At 42.0% G+C, this 17,000-nt stretch overlaps 1 protein-coding gene across 1 annotated transcript; it reads right to left on the bottom strand.

The window, feature by feature from the left end:
• Positions 1-7,519: 7,519 nt before the first annotated feature.
• LOC120743095 (macrophage mannose receptor 1-like) lies at positions 7,520-15,495 on the bottom strand. Its single transcript, XM_040046624.1, has 4 exons — positions 15,208-15,495; positions 14,645-15,019; positions 11,289-11,645; positions 7,520-8,308 (listed from the first exon to the last, which is right to left on the bottom strand). Exons 1-4 carry the CDS (start codon positions 15,275-15,277, stop codon positions 7,962-7,964), a joined length of 1,149 nt encoding a protein of 382 aa, XP_039902558.1. The 5' UTR covers positions 15,278-15,495; the 3' UTR covers positions 7,520-7,961.
• Between the last annotated feature and the right edge of the window lie 1,505 nt (positions 15,496-17,000).

Raw genomic sequence — 17,000 nt, 5'->3', positions numbered from 1 at the left:
AAATGAATGATGTGTTCGAATTAAAGCTATTTTTCAAAGAAGAGTGGGCCCACAGCAACATCCCAGCGATTTTTTAAAGCCAGTTATAATAAGCTCATTTGACAAATAAAGAAAGACATAACACAATGGGATATTCTGACCCTTTACTTGGAGCAGCCAAAGTGGTGAGGATGAACCTTCTTTGTCTTTTGTTTCTATTCCAAACATTACCTTTAAGAGTCCCTCTGTCCACCTTTGATATGCTAAATACACAAATCTCCACATTCATTTGGCAGAAAAAGAGACGCAGAATAAGACTTGGCACTGTGCCTGGGGCTGCCGAACTTAGAAATGACCAGAAATCTTGATCCAGATAGAAGAAAGTACAGCTAAGAACATGTCTTATTAACACTACCTCTCATGAATGCAAAGTTGGTCAAAAACCCAACTTTGCATTCATGATTGAATAAAACATACTCTGAAGATGTGGAAAACAAGCATCTGTAGTCATTTATCTGTTTCAAAGGCCGTACCAGTGAGAGGCAATCTAGAATTCCAGCCTTCTGTGTGGGACAGTGGCTTTAAGACGTGGGCCAATCCAGGCCTTCATACTATATATCAAGTATTTAATGGAACAGAGCTCGAGTCAGTTAACCAGCTTCAGAAACAGTTCCAACTCCCCTCTAAAGACTTAGATGGATATGTATGCAAAAAGCTTATAAATAAATGCTGCTAAAATAGGGATGTATTAAGGAGAAATGGGAACTAAACTTAAATGTTAAAATTACTGATGATGTATGTGTGGGAAGAGCTCTCCAAAAGCTGTTGCAAAGGAATAAACAGTCAACTGTGGAGAGAATTTGACTGGAAATTTTAATTCAGATTTTTAATACAGCTCTTGTTATCTCCTCACATTATAAAGAACCTGATATAGAACTATGTTGGTGAAAATGTGGGAAAACAGGAGATTATTCACATACATTTTGGGATTGTCCATTAATCCAAGGATTCTGGACAAGAATCAAAAAAGAAACAGACAAAATCCTCCAACTTATTTCTCCACTAATTAACTAACTTATTTCTCTCTATACCTAGATAGACCTATAGTCCCGACAGAAACTATTCTAACAATACTCCTATTGATAGCTAAAAAAACAATAGGAGGAGAGTGACAGCAAGTTTGCAACTGAAACTGGACATCTTCCCACAGAGGTGGAGCTGTGTGACTAGATACCTCAGTGACTGAAACAGAATCCTGGAACGCTGTACTATAAGGTTATAAACTCCCCTTATGAAATCTCTCTCTCGTTGGTCTTGGTCTGTTTGGTTTCCATGGTCCTATGTCAGAGAATGTTAACATCCTGGTTGCCTGCTTGTACTTGTTTTTGTTTTGCTAGTGCTTTTTTGTCATGAAAATGACAAAATACAAGGTTATAAAAAAGCAGAAGAAGAAGAAGAAGAGTGGGCCAAAGTTCCTCATTGCTAGTTAACAAAAGAGCTTGATTGCAGTTCTTGTTACCAATCACTTTTTCACATTTGGCTGGTAGGTTTGAAAAACTTTCCCCCAAGAATTCAAGGATCATTTAAAAAGTGAATTCCATATTTATTTTGGGTGCTCGTTGTCTAATATTAACAGTGTTGGTCAAGTTACTTGAAAAAAGTAATCAGTAACTAATTACTTCCCCAAAAAAGTAATCCCGTTACTTTACTGATTACTTATTTTCAAAAGTAATTAATTACTTAGTTACTTAGTTACTTTTTAAAAACACGATTTACAACCTGAAACTTCCACGCTGCACACTCATACTCTATCCAGTACTCGATATGTGATCCATTGTTGATCTGCACACAGCTGTTGTCACGAACGGCGCACTCGCTTACGTCACTGTCATGAGACATTCTCGCAAAAAAAATCACGGTTTTAGTAAAGCAGTAACGCAGCGTTCCTACGGGAAAGTAACGGTAATCTAATTACCGTTTTTGCAATAGTAATCCCTTACTTTACTCGTTACTTGAAAAAAGTAATCAGATTACAGTAACGCGTTACTGCCCATCTCTGAATATTAACATTTGTTTGATGATCTGAAACATGAAAAAATAATAAAATAGGAAAGATGTGAATCCTTTGTCACAGCACTATGAACTGCAGTTCTTTCCATTTATTGTGACATATATAGTGTGTGATGTACGTTTGCTGTAGAGGGGCCACGTGTTTAGTCTACTGGTTCTTGTATGTCATGTTTATTCTTGCTTGCACTTTAAACAGTTATTTGGCTTAAAAAAAAACACAAACAGATTATTGTTTTTGATGCCGTGTGTACAGGCGTGTGTTACGCTGTACAGGACTTGTTGATTTTCCTTTTCTTGGACCTTCATCATCAAAGCACAACATCAACTATTTTTACTCAGATGTTGAATAGTGGAAACTGAGCATTAACCCAGGGAAGACTGTTATAACCTATAAGTTAACTACTGTACTGAAACACATCGCCAAAGAGCTGTCTACTACAGGGATAGTTCTCTCCTCATTTGACCTTGAACTTTTCTTATTCATCTGTGTGACCAGCCAACAGCTCTGGACAGAGGCTCCAGGCTGATACAGTCTGGTATCTGTAAGAAACCACAGCAGACAGGTAAACAGAACACTTGGATCATCCTCCTGACTGAGGTCACCTGCATGTTATGATCAGCATGTAGAAAGTGGCCTGAAACAGAAACTGATCACCTGAGCCAAGACACCAACCGCTCACAGAGGACGAGCTGCAGCACGTTAGTATCTGAGGAAATAAGTCAGCATATGTCAGAAACATACACTGCTCAAAAAAAATAAAGGGAACACAAAAATAAGACATCCCAGATCTGAATGAATGAAATAATCTTAATACTTTGTTCGTACATAGTTGAATGTGCTGACAAAAACCAAAAAACAACACACAAGAATTATCGACAGAAATCAAACACATGAAGATATGGATATGGAGACACACTCAAAATTAAAGTAAAAAAAACACAGGCTGATCCAACTTTGATGTAATGTCCAATGTCAAGTCAAAATTAGGCTCAGTGTGTGTGGCCTCCATGTGCCTGTATGACCTCCCCACAATGCCTGGCCATGCTCCTGATGAGGTGGCAGATAGTCTCCTGAGTGATGTCCTCCCAGACCTGGACTAAAGCATTCACCAACCCCTCAGCCGTCTGTGGTGCAACGTGTTGTAGGTGGATGGAACAAGACAAGATGTCCCAGATGTGCTCAATTGGATTCAGGTCTGGGGAATGGGCGGGCCAGTCCAGAGCGGTAATGCCTTGGTCTTGCAGGAGCTGCTGACACACTCCAGCCACATGAGGTCTAGCATTGTCTTGCATTAGGAGGAACCCAGGGCCAACTGTACCAACACACGGTCTCACTGAGGGTCTGAGGATCTCATCTTGGTACCTAATGGGAATCAGGCTACCTCTGACAAGCAGATGGAGGGCTGTGCGCCCCCCCAAAGAAATGCCACCCCACACCATTACTGACCCACTGCCTAACTGGCCATGCTGGAGGATGTTGCAGGCAGCAGAACGTTCTCCATTGCATCTCCAGACTGTCACGTCTGTCACATCTACTCAACGTGAACCTACTTTCATCTATGAAGAGCACAAGGCACCAGTGGCGAAGTTGCCAATCTTGTGTCCTGCACAGTGTTGGGCTGTAAGCACAGCCCCACCTGTGGATGTCAGGCTCTCATGCCAACCTCATGGAGTCTGTTTCTGACTGTTTGAGAAGACACCTGCTCATTTGTGGCCTGCTGGAGGTCATTGTGCAGGGCTCTGGCAGTGCTCCTCCTGCACAAAGGTGGAGGTGGCGGTCTAGCTGCTGGGTTGTTCCTCGCCTACGGCCCCCTCCACGTATGCTGATGTACTGGTCTGTCTCCTGGCAGTGCATCCATGCTCTGGACACTATACAGACAGACACAGCAAGCCTTCTTGCCACAGCTCACATTGATGTGCCATTATGGATGAGCTGCACTACCTGAGCCACTTGTGTAGACTCCGTCTCATGCCACCACTAGAGTGAAATCACTGATCAAATGTGACCAACACATCAGCCAGAAAGCAAAGGTACTGAGAAGTGGTCTGTGGTCACCACCTGCAGAACTTCTCCTTTATTGGGGATGTCTTGCTAATTGCCTATAATTTCCACCTGTTGTCTATTCCATTACACAACATCAGTGTTGCTTCCTAAGTGGACAGTTTGATTTCACCGAGGTGTGTTTGTCTTGGAGTTACATTGTGTTGTTCAAGTGTTCCCCTCTTTTTTTGTAGCGTATGTTTATTTTAGTATCAAGAAGAAACCAGCAGGAGCAGGATGACTGACCAGAACATAAGAAGATGTCTGATTCTAATGGCAGGAGTGTTGACTGAGGTCACACAGGGACATGGAGTTGCTTGTGGTTCTGGAAAAGTGATGAATAAAGTAGATCATAACAAACAGCAAGAAACAACAACTTAGCCTCAGCTTATGAAGCAAAGCGTGACTGCCAGCACCAGACATGCTAACACCTGCAGAAACCTACAGACCTGAGCTTACAAGTACAACCATCACTCACTAACACTGCAAATCCATGACAAATAAGGAAAAGCAGGAACTACATGTTTCATCTGCACACACAGATCCAGTCCTAATGAAAAGGAATAAAGGATCCAGAAACAGTGATTTGTCTCATCATGGCCCTTCCTCTGCTTCAGGCATGTGAAGACTACAGGTGTGATGCACTCTGATCACTAATTGGTCTTCTGCAAAGTGAGGAAGAGCAAGAGAGCTCTGGGGCTTTTCTACAAAGGTCAAACACAACATCTGAGTGTAGTTTTGAGTTAGTGTTTATCTGAGTGTCCAGCCAACAGCTGTGGACAAAAGCTCCAAGCTGATGCAGTCTGGTATCTGTAAGAAACCACAGCAGGTAAACACAACACCTGGATCATCCTCCTGACTGAGGTCACCTGCATATTATGATCAGCATGTAGAAAGTGACCTGAAACAGAAACTGATCACCTGAGCCAAGACACCAACCGCTCACAGAGGACGAGCGTCAGCATGTTAGGATATGAGGAAATATTTCAGAAATATATGTTTATCATAAAATCAAGAGGAATCCAGCAGGAGCAGACACATGTGCAGGCAGAATGAAGAGCTGCTGCTGCGTTTACAGCCCCTCTGTAACACTTTGTCCATCTTCTCCTGCTTACAGTGCAAGCTGCTGCGGGTGGAGGTTGGATGGTGTTGCTTAGGAGAGCTCCACAGTGACAGATGTGACAGGAAGTGTCTGAGTGTCTGCAGCCAACATCAGGGCCAGTGCAATCTGCCAACATGAAGGAAAGGAGCTTCAGTGCTCCCTTTAATGTCTCCTTTAGCTGACGAGAAACTGGAGCGTCCTTTACACTGTAGCTTGCTATCACCAGTGTGACCAGTATGTGTGAATGGGTGGAAGATTGTGTATAGTGTAAAGCGCTTTGGGGTACTTAGGACCAAGTAAAGTGCTATACAAATACAGACCATTTACCATTTATGAAAGGACAGATATTTGAACCAGCAGGGGGAGCTAATCAGTGGAATTTCTGGCCGTGACGCAGGTTAATGAATGAATCCAAGAGAAGAAGAACAACAGCAGCCTTTAGTCGTTGAGAGCTGATCTGTCAACTTATCAAAAGTTCAGTCCTGTAGGTTATTTAAGTCATTAAATGTCTAACATCATCAGTAAAGAAACATTCTAACTTAGCACAAACCTAGCCTTTATTTTTCTTCTGTTGGTTTGCGCCTGTCAAATTATCATTTGTTGCACCGATGACAGTGGCCTCCTTGACTCCGCGCTCAAACCAGCGTTCCTCCCTGTCCTGGACAGGGAAGAATGCTGGTTTACGTTTACGTTTACGTGAAAAGGGAAAGACCATCTCTGAATCGAGGAGGGGGCCTAAGGGTTGTTGATCAGTGGGTTTTGGTCAGTGGTTGTTGATCAATGGTCATGAGAATTTGTATAATTAAGATTAAGGAACTGACCTCCCAGGCCATTGTTCCATCAGTGGGCTGGAAGGTCATAATGCCAATGTACTGTTTATAAGATTGTGGAAACCTGCAGTCAGCTCAGACTGAAGACATCACTTGGATGAGTGACGAAATTTTCTCCCACAAAACGCTACGTCCAGATGACCAGAATCAACTGTTGGAGGTTTGTGCTTTCAGATTTGTTTCTATATGAATGAGTGCAGCCTGAGAAAACCTCTGATTCTATCACACCATTCACAGAGCACACGTCCTGTTTGTCACTCATATAGATTTCAAAGGATTTCCCTTCATAATAAAACACTGAATCACAATAAATTGGAAAAATCTCTTCAGACTTCTGAGAAAACTCCAAAAACAATCTTCAAATGTATGTTAGTGCAACAGAAGCAGCTGCAAAACTTTGTTGCTGCATCAATATTCCCCATTTACTCAATTCAGTTCATTTTTAGAGAACCAAATCACAACCGCAGTTTTTTTCAGTGTGCTTTATATTGTAAGGTAAAGACCCGACACTACCATAGGGCCAAAAGATCCTACAGTCACAGATTTTCAGGCAGCTGAACTCTTAAGTTTGCTCTTCAGTTGGATAGAACTGCTTTTTTGTCAGTAGCCAGCTGCTAAATGCTAACATACGGAAGGTGCTCCACATATGGCTGGCTTTTATTTTTGTGTGTGCCTTCTTAGCACTCACCCACTCAGAAGCACACGAGAGACTCCTTTTGTTGTGGACACACCTTCCTGAACCCACACAGGCTATTTGGGCACCACATCTTAACTCTTCATAGAGGTTATACTCATGCCCTGGAAATGTAGACAGAGCTCTGATGCATCGAGGACAAAACCAAAATGATAATAATTGTATATTATTCAAAGTTAACACTGGGCAGTAAGTGCAGGCTAAACGGGGTACGTTCCTGTGTAGCAGCAGAAGCATTGTAGGAGACAGAGATGGCACTTTTTTTTAGACATAAAGGTCGTGGTGGAGGTTGAACTATCAGGGGAAAAGCTTTTAAAGTCACGTTCTTAGTGGGGATTTGGGTGAATACTCTGAACATCAATTTTTTTTTGTTGTCCTGTTGACTTTTGACGTTTAGATAATTCATCAAAATAATTCCAAATCTAAGTACTGGGATGTATTTTAATATGTCTGCTAAGCAGATGTTCCAGCTTTATATCAAATAGTGGTTAGTGTGTTGGAGAAACACTCCAGTGTGCAGATTGCAGTGCAGCACAGTTTTCTCATCAGAATCAGAATTCTGATTTTGATTAATACTGTCATTACACGAACTGCAGATACTTCCATATATTTGTGGTATGTGTTGTGTGTACCTGTAAAGTGGTTTTAGTGTGACATGTAGTGTATGGTTTGCTGTGGACAGTCAGGGATTGGCTCGGTATCATCTGTGGAAATACATGTTAGTTTGATGTTAACTTATGTTATCATTAGGTGGTGCTGTTTGTATTTGTTCCTGTGAAAGCTGTAAAAGTGATTGACTTGGTTAGATGAAGGTTTATTTGTCTTCATGAACACATGATCAGATTATGGAGCTCATATGGAGTCATGACACAAACATGGTTTTACCTGCTTTTAGTGACAGGCTTTGTAATTCAAGCTGAGGATACAATGGAGCGATACAAAGATTTACAGCACATGAAGCAGAAACATTAAAACCATCACCTTATCTGAACTAAATACAACAAACATCCTGCTACAGTTTAATAATGAACCAATCCAGCAACAATGAAGGAAGAAACCAAGATGCTCCTGACTCTGGTAAAGGAGAGGACATGAAACACAGACTGCTCTCTGCAAATATCTAAGCTGCAGGTAACAATCTGTTGGTCATTTTCAAACCCAGAGACTGTAAACACTGAGCAGAAACACAGAGTTCACCCCAGAAGATCTACATGTGCAGCTAAGAAGTGACTTTAGGTTTAAACTTTAGTGTTTTATACAAATAAAATTAAATGTCTCATTTTTCCTCTGACTGACCCACTCGTGCTGCCCTCCTGTGGTCATGGCTGCAGACATGCCACAGTCTTCAGGCTTCCCCCCTGAAGCCCACCTCTCATAGCACACTACATAATCAGTGACCCAAAGCCACAAACGAGCAGCACAACCGTAGTACAGTCCCAGCCACACGAAAGGACTCGAGGCGTTTTTGGCTCTTTCCTGGACCCATCGCTGCTCCTCAGGGTTGCTGATTGTAACCAGGTCATGGTGTGTCTGTCTGCAGTAATTCAAGGCTTCCTCCCAGGTTTTGTTTTCCCTGATCAGAATAAGATTATCTGCCATAAAATCAGAGAAAACATTAAATCAGTAAAATCTGGACTTCAAGTCTCTGGATGTTTGGTCCAGTTTCACTGGAAGAACAAAAGAAAACATTTCAGTGATTCTTCAGACGAATCAGTCACTCTACAGAGAAATCTCTGTTCCAACCATCAGCTAAACATCTTCACCTCTGACAGAAGTTCAACATACAGTGGGGCAAAAAAGTATTTAGTCAGCCACCGATTGTGCAAGTTCCCCCACCTAAAATGATGACAGAGGTCAGTAATTTGCACCAGAGGTACACTTCAACTGTGAGAGACAGAATGTGAAAAAAAATCCATGAATCCACATGGTAGGATTTGTAAAGAATTTATTCGTAAATCAGGGTGGAAAATAAGTATTTGGTCAATAACAAAAATACAACTCAATACTTTGTAACATAACCTTTGTTGGCAATAACAGAGGTCAAACGTTTACTATAGGTCTTTACCAGGTTTGCACACACAGTAGCTGGTATTTTGGCCCATTCCTCCATGCAGATCTTCTCGAGAGCAGTGATGTTTTGGGGCTGTCGCCGAGCAACACGGACTTTCAACTCCCGCCACAGATTTTCTATGGGGTTGAGGTCTGGAGACTGGCTAGGCCACTCCAGGACTTTCAAATGCTTCTTACGGAGCCACTCCTTTGTTGCCCGGGCGGTGTGTTTTGGATCATTGTCATGTTGGAAGACCCAGCCTCGTTTCATCTTCAAAGTTCTCACTGATGGAAGGAGGTTTTGGCTCAAAATCTCACGATACATGGCCCCATTCATTCTGTCCTTAACACGGATCAGTCGCCCTGTCCCCTTGGCAGAAAAACAGCCCCATAGCATGATGTTTCCACCCCCATGCTTCACAGTAGGTATGGTGTTCTTGGGATGCAACTCAGTATTCTTCTTCCTCCAAACACGACGAGTTGAGTTTATACCAAAAAGTTCTACTTTGGTTTCATCTGACCACATGACATTCTCCCAATCCTCTGCTGTATCATCCATGTGCTCTCTGGCAAACTTCAGACGGGCCTGGACATGCACTGGCTTCAGCAGCGGAACACGTCTGGCACTGCGGGATTTGATTCCCTGCTGTTGTAGTGTGTTACTGATGGTGACCTTTGTTACTTTGGTCCCAGCTCTCTGCAGGTCATTCACCAGGTCCCCCCGTGTGGTTCTGGCATCTTTGCTCACCGTTCTCATGATCATTTTGACCCCACGGGATGAGATCTTGCGTGGAGCCCCAGATCGAGGGAGATTATCAGTGGTCTTGTATGTCTTCCATTTTCTGATGATTGCTCCCACAGTTGATTTTTTCACACCAAGCTGCTTGCCTATTGTAGATTCACTCTTCCCAGTCTGGTGCAGGTCTACAATACTTTTCCTGGTGTCCTTCGAAAGCTCTTTGGTCTTGGCCATGGCGGAGTTTGGGGTCTGACTGTTTGAGGCTGTGGACAGGTGTCTTTTATACAGATGATGAGTTCAAACAGGTGCCATTCATTCATTCATTCATTCTCTGGGGACATCTCAGGCCCTCCAAGGTTTGGAGGCCTATCTCCACCCACCACCACTTCCCCTGCCAGTGGCGGACTCCCTCAGGTGTCGGTGCGTTGGTGGTTCTTTGTGTCTGGGGGTGGGCGTCCGGGTACACACCGGCTCACTCCTTGGCGGCCGCTTATCGGGGCCTGGAGCCTGGGGCTCGCTCGGGCCACTCCGGAGGTGGGGTGCCCCCGGCCTCTCGGCCTGGGGCTCGGTCACTCAGGCACAGCTGGCTGCCGGCGGAGCTCACGGGCGCGTCACTGCAACTCCCCCTGGCTTCTGCTCCGCGGCTGCTGAGTGAGCCCTCATCTGGGGCTCTCCTCAGCTCTTACTGGGACAGTGGCGCGGCTGCCCCTCTGTGGGTCTTCCTTGGTCTCTTGTGTTCTGGGGGCCTCTGGATGTCTGGAGTCTTGATCTCCTCCATACCTGCTTCATGCCCTGGAGGACGGGGCTATGGCTCCCCACACTTCCTAGCAGATCGTTACATGGAGAAACCTTTGGAATGCAAGCATGCTGATCCACACAGGTATGCACACAGGTGTACACATGGGTATTCACAGACGCGGACTACAGCTTTCTTGGCTGCTGCCTCAAAGCACATTGTGCGCTGTCTATCTTGCGTGCTGCACAATATCGTTTATTATTTAGTAACTATTGATATCTATGACTAGCTAGTTTATTGTGATGGTGCTTTGTTTTCTCTATTATTATGTTGCTCTTTGTTGTTTGCTGTCTCCTCTGTTTGTTTGTTTTTTGTTTGTTTTTTCTTTCTCCATACAGGTGACCCAGGAGTTGTTTTTTTTTTTGTTTTTTTTCTCTCTCTTCCCCCCCCTTCTCACCGTCTCTTCTCCCCTTTGGTTTTCTCTCTTTCTCTCCCCCTCTTTCTCTCATTCATCCCCCCTGTCCTATTTATTAAAAAAAAAAAAAAAAAAAAGACAAAGGATGAACTGAAGCTCTGCCATCACGTAATGTCGCATACTGCTGTTTCTGATGTCAGAAAAAAAACAAAAAACAAAAAAAAAAAACCAGGTGCCATTCATACAGGTAACGAGTGGGGGACAGAAAAGCTTCTTACAGAAGACGTTACAGGTCTGTGAGAGCCAGAGATTTTCCTTGTTTGAGGTGACCAAATACTTATTTTCCACCCTGATTTACGAATAAATTCTTTACAAATCCTACCATGTGGATTCATGGATTTTTTTTCACATTCTGTCTCTCACAGTTGAAGTGTACCTCTGGTGCAAATTACTGACCTCTGTCATCATTTTAAGTGGGGGAACTTGCACAATCGGTGGCTGACTAAATACTTTTTTGCCCCACTGTACATGCACAAATAAGTGGCTGAAGAAACACACTGACCTAAATCCTCTCAGTGACTCCAGCAGTTCATCTGTTGGACAAACAGCTGAGATAAATCTGTGTAAACTCACCATCATAGCAGAAGAAAGACTTTCTTTGGTCACATCCAGCAGAGCTCCATCTTCCCGATCTCCCTAACAGAGTCGTAGCACATTTCCTGTTGTTTAGTCCATCATTAAATGAGTCCATGTCCCAGTATCTGAAGGAGAAGTTACTCCCATCTGACCACCTCCAGCTGTCTCTGAACAGGCCGATCCACGAGTTCACCTTAGGGGCTTTAGACTTCAGCAGCTTCTTAAACTCTTCACTGTATATCTGATCGAGTCCACTGGCCAGGTCAGTGTGATGCTGTCTGCAGTAGTTCTGAGCCTGAGTCCATGTCTTCTTCGCCATAATCAAATGAAAGGTTTTGTTGTCTTTCATTGTTTCTGTCAACAGAAAAACAAAAAAACATCTTTATCAACTAATTAGTCTTTTTCTTTCTCAGCAAAAACAAACATTTTATTGTCTCTATATCTATTCAAACTTTCTTATCTTGTAACAGTTTTTATTCATTATTAGGAAAAGCATAAAAACATAACAAAACAGACAAACAAGAAATGAAAAAAACACCCAAAGGAAATTACATACATTAAAGTGATTACATACCTTTACATATGAAAATAGGGGAGGGGGGGATTTAAAAAAAAAAATAAAAAAATAAAAAATATATTTTTCATCCATTTACCCACAGATTCGGAAAAAAGAGTGAACTGTTGTCCTTTACGCTCACTTCCTATTTACCTATTGTCCTATTGAGGGCATCTTAAAAGCAAGAGGGTAGGCCGAGAAGAAAATAGCCGGATCCCCTTGGATCTGATTCTTAAAAATATTACTTAGTTCTTGAGATGTGAATCTCGCAAATCTTTTGATGAGTTTTCATTCCCAAAAGTAATGAAAAAAGGTTTCTTTCTGACATTGACTACAGAAGGGGGAAATATGAGGTGTGATCTTATGCAAAACATAGCATCTATGTATAGGCAGAATAGGATTTTGTATTGGGTTTCTCGCAAGCAGTTGCAAGTAAAAGTGGATCTAACTATGTTAATGGATCCTTTCCACTCCTCTTTGGTATCTTGAATATTAAGATCTCTCTCCCATTTATGAATAGCGCTCAGTGTGCTGCTACTGAGAGTATATAGAAGAGAATAAAAAGCGGAAATGAAATGGGTTCTGTCTTTTCGCTTAATGAGAAATGTCTCCATATCAGCATATAAAATGATTTCTGAACACTGTGGAGTTTTGGAATGAACAAAATTACGAACCTGAAGAAAGCCAAAAAATGGTCTCTAGGAATATTAAAATCTGACTGTAATTGCTCAAAGTTCATCAGTGTGTTGTTTTGAAACAAGTCGCCAGTTACCCTTCATCCGTTTTTATGCCACATATGCAAATTCCCTGCTGACTCAGCCTCAGGATGTCCAAAGGCAAGAATAAAGCGCACCCAAAGGGAAGCGCATCAGTGGTCATGTGCGCATCACGCAGAGGCAGAGCGAGAGGCAAAAGGCGGCAGAGCATGACAGGGCGGACGTGGCTCAAGAGTTGGCAGTTTGTCTTGTAATAGGAAGGTTGCCGGTTCGAGCCCCGGCTCGTCGTGTCCTTGGGTAAAACACTTCACCTACCGCCTACTAGTGGCGGCCAGAGGGGCCGATGGCGTGATATGGCAGCCTCGCTTCTGTCAGTCTGCCCCAGGGCAGCTGTGGCTAAAACAGTAGCTGCCTCCACCAGTGTGTGACAGTGAGTGAATAGTGGAATTGTACAGCGCTTTGAGGGTCTCGAAAAGCGCTATATAAATGTAATCTATTATTAGTTGTAACCCTTAATTACGCGTGCGTTAATGAACCTGTAAGTGTTATTACCTTTGACAAGTTAACTGGTATGATAATAGCTATAGTTGTTTGTGCCACAGACTGTGCCCGTTAAAGCTATTTAGCCAACTTGTGATTTTACACTGACCCCTTGTGGACATTGTAAAATGTTGCTGTGTCTGAGTAGATGTTGTGTTATGATTGTTTCTTAGTTATCTTTGGCCCTACTAGCTATAGTATTACCTGTTTCTCATATATATATACTGCATCTGCTACAACTATAAGTTCACATCTGGCTGCATCACATTTGGTTTAAACATGTTAAGCTCTGATGTAACCAATTCCTCTATGGAGCTTAATTAAAGTCCTGCACTGCTGCAGTCTTTCAGACCGAAGACTTAGGCCAGACTTGTATACCCAGCACTTCCAGTATATATATTCTACACCATGCATCGAACATACTGCAAGACATTCCTGGAACAAAGTCTTTGTTTCTCAATAAAGGAGTCACGAATGAAGTGCAGTCTTCTCTACCCAACCTGTTATGCATTTCCATCCAAACCCTTATTGTATCATAAATAATTGGGAATACTCTTAATCTCAGTTTGTAATTTGTTTTGTCACAGACAGCTAAGCTCCAAAGGGAAGAAGGTGAAGTAGACCAAGAGTCTAGGTGGGAATGAGAATTTAGATAAGCATGTAGCCACTCCCATAAAACACAGCCATGACATGCCCAATTATAAAAACTTTAATTTGGTAACCCTAAGCCTCCCCTATCTGTAGGCAGCTGTAAAATTCTAATTCCTAATCTAGGTTTCTTGCCATGCCAGATACATTTTAAAAAGACTTCTTCTATATCACAAGAAACTTTCTGGGTTATCCATAGAGGTAACCTTTGTAGGGGATATAATAAACGCGGGACAATATTCATTTTTATTAGGCTCATAAGAGAAAGAGGCCATTTTTGCCATCTATCTAAATCTTCATAAATTTTAATTTTTTAAAACTGGTGATAAGTTCAGTTTTCATAAGTCTTTAAGAACTGGTGTAATGTTTAGCCCAAGGTATGTGAAGCCACTGGGGGAACATTGAAAGGGATTAGAAATATCTGGCAAAGAGTTAATCTGATCACCAGCGGCAAGACTTCTGATTTCCCAAAATTAATTCTGTAACCAGAGAATGAGCTGAACTCATATATAATGGGCATAATGGCTGGTATTGGTAGTTCTGGTTTTGAAAGGAACAACAGAATAACATCAGCAATGCTATCTTATGATTTGTTTCACCCACTGTTGTACTGTGCACATCTTGGTGCTGGCAAATGGCCTCAGCTAGAGGTTCAAGTGCTAATGCAAAGAGGAGATGGGACAGAGGACAGCCCTGCCTCGTAGCTCTTTGCAGTGGAAACACTGATGATTGTACATCCTTAGTTATAACACAAGCTTCTGGAAGTTTGTGGACAGCTAATTTGTCTCATTCTTCAAACTGTCTCTTTCAGGAACATCTGATACAACACAGATTATAAACTAGATTATAACATTATTAAATATTTTATTATATCACTGTCCACATATCCTCACCGTCATAGCAGATGAACTGAGATGTGTGAGTACATGGGTAATCAGCCCATTTGTCTTCTATTATCACACAGTTCTCAGGGGTGCCACCATAATCATTTGGCTCTGTATCTCCCCAACAGGTCTTATTTTCAGTGTATCTCACCCCCGGCAGAGACCAGTGCCACGTCCTGTTGTCTCCTGGCTCGCTGTACAGTCCAATCCAGGCTTGTGTTTGACTCTGTGCAGAGTCTTGAAGTCTTCTCATGTCTGTCAGGTCAAACACTTTGGCCAGGTCTGTGTAGTTCTCTCTGCAGTATGCCCGTGCTTCATCCCAGCTCATCTCTTCTTTAATAAAGTGGTACTCATACAGCTGACATGTGATGAAGACACACTGACCTGAAACAGAAGAAATACTGTTGAATATCTGCTGATACAAGCAGGAAACTCATGTTCCCATCAAACTGTCCAGTTTACAGGTCAATCCTGGATTTTCTCAGTAAGAGTTCATTTGTTTAATGAGTCCTGATCAAACTAAAGGATTTCAGGTGGAAACAATCAGGAGCCCTGGTAAAATGATCACTCACCCATCAGAAGAAGCAGAAACAGACTCCACTGCATCGTCGCTCTGTCACATGAAAATGACTTTTCTGTCATTTGGAGGAAACAATGAATCCAGCAGCTCTTCAGTGTTTGATGGACACGCAGCACTTTATATTAAACACAGATATCTAGTTTGTCACACACTGCTGTAAGAAATATATGATTGTTCTTAATAAATGATCATCTGTTTAAAATTGTCCATGAAGAAAAAGCAAAAGTTCAAATGTGGTCCACACAGCACCTCTGTACACATGAACTGAGCCTGCAGGTTTGAATCTGGTTCTTCTCTGGTGTTCATGCAGACAGCTGTGCAGTAAATAACCATCTGTACTAACACACTCTCTCTCTGTACTCAGTATTTCAATATGAACAAACAGTTTTTACCCCTGACTCAAAGACACACTGTTAATATGAGTTATATACAGACTCATTTACATATTCCTATGGAAAGAAGAAAGAAGAAACACTGGACTGTCCAACAAGCAGAAAGAGGAAGTTTCTAATATCCAAATATGACAGCAGAGGTGCACCTGAACAGGCCACCGCTCTGTGACAGAAACATGAATATGAGTCTGTTGATTTTTGAGAATATAAACATAACGCTGCCTGTACTGATGAATATTTCTGGATCGCTCTGACGCTGACATGATCTTAAAAACCTGTCAAAGACTTTTTGCATGTCCTGACGCAGCAGTCAATCCTGTTCAAGCTCGCCCTCCAAATTCACCCATCATCAGGTTGTCGTCCATCGTTGAGTTTGTAGAGCTCAATAAATGTCTGTCAGTGCTGATTATTCAAACTGTGTTTAAAATTCATTCATTGTCAAAAATATCTCCTCTGGATATGCAATTGTTTTTAATACAGTGGCTTGCAAAAGTATTCGGCCCCCTTGAACTTTTCCACATTATTATTATTATTATTATCACAGTATTTCAATATTAAGATACAGACTTCCCCCCCATGACACAAAGACACAGTGTAGATATGAGGTTATGAAAGGACTTGTTTATATTTCACCATGGAAAAGGAAAACAAAGGAAAACAATGAACTTTGGACTGCCTAACAAGCAGAAATAGGAAGTGTGATTATAATGTCTAAATATAACTTTTTACTGTTCGTTCAACATTTTTATATGTGATGCTGGTGGAGGGGAAAGCTGTGACAGCAGCCTATGACTCGATTTTACATCTCAGGTTTTAGATACCAGTCCCTACATTTGAAAATTAAGCATGTATGAAAGTACATGTCAATATCACATTTGGTTTTCAGTAAATTCTGAAGAAATAATTAAATTATCAACCTTTCCTTCTAACTTTATATTACATCATTGAAAGAGTCTCCACTCTTACACCTGTAGGTGTAACTAGACTGCAGAGTCCTGGCACTTAACACTGAGGACCCCCTTTCCTTGGGGTGGACCAGTTTTTGGCACAGCATGCTTTCGGTTTAAAACCCACTCATACAAACTTAAAGAAGCTTGGAAAGGACCTCTTTGAGTTTCTTGAAGATGTTTCACTTCTCATCAGATGACGTTTCTCCGGACCCTGCAACCTTTCGAGTAAATTTATTTCTGATGGTTCACAGTAAAGCCTTGCAGGAACACAGGTTTTGATTGTCAGGTCCCAGGACCCTGAGACTGGACGTCTGTTATTTACACTAAAATGGATTAATACTCGGGTTTTTACCTTTACTGTTTCTCAAAGGGTTAAAAGTGATGAGGATTTAGACTTTAGCTGCAGGATATTTTATTCAAGCCATTTAGGACGAGCAAAGCAA

This window comes from Simochromis diagramma, unplaced genomic scaffold (genome assembly GCF_900408965.1).
Source record: "Simochromis diagramma unplaced genomic scaffold, fSimDia1.1 OVJJ01000406.1, whole genome shotgun sequence".
In the NCBI taxonomy this organism is placed as follows: domain Eukaryota; kingdom Metazoa; phylum Chordata; class Actinopteri; order Cichliformes; family Cichlidae; genus Simochromis; species Simochromis diagramma.
The sequence above is the reverse complement of the archived record's forward strand: the minus strand, read 5'-3'. Positions and strand labels throughout refer to the sequence as shown.

Bases quoted from the DNA above. Each gene is read 5' to 3' on its own strand.
- LOC120743095 (XM_040046624.1), bottom strand. From the start codon at position 15,277: ATGACAGAAAAGTCATTTTCATGTGACAGAGCGACGATGCAGTGGAGT. The intron at 15,020-15,207 runs GTGAGTGATCAT...CTTCTGTTTCAG, and splicing joins GTTTCTGCTTCTTCTGATGG to GTCAGTGTGTCTTCATCACA. The intron at 8,309-11,288 runs GTGAGTTTACAC...ATTTTATGGCAG, and splicing joins GTCTTTCTTCTGCTATGATG to ATAATCTTATTCTGATCAGG.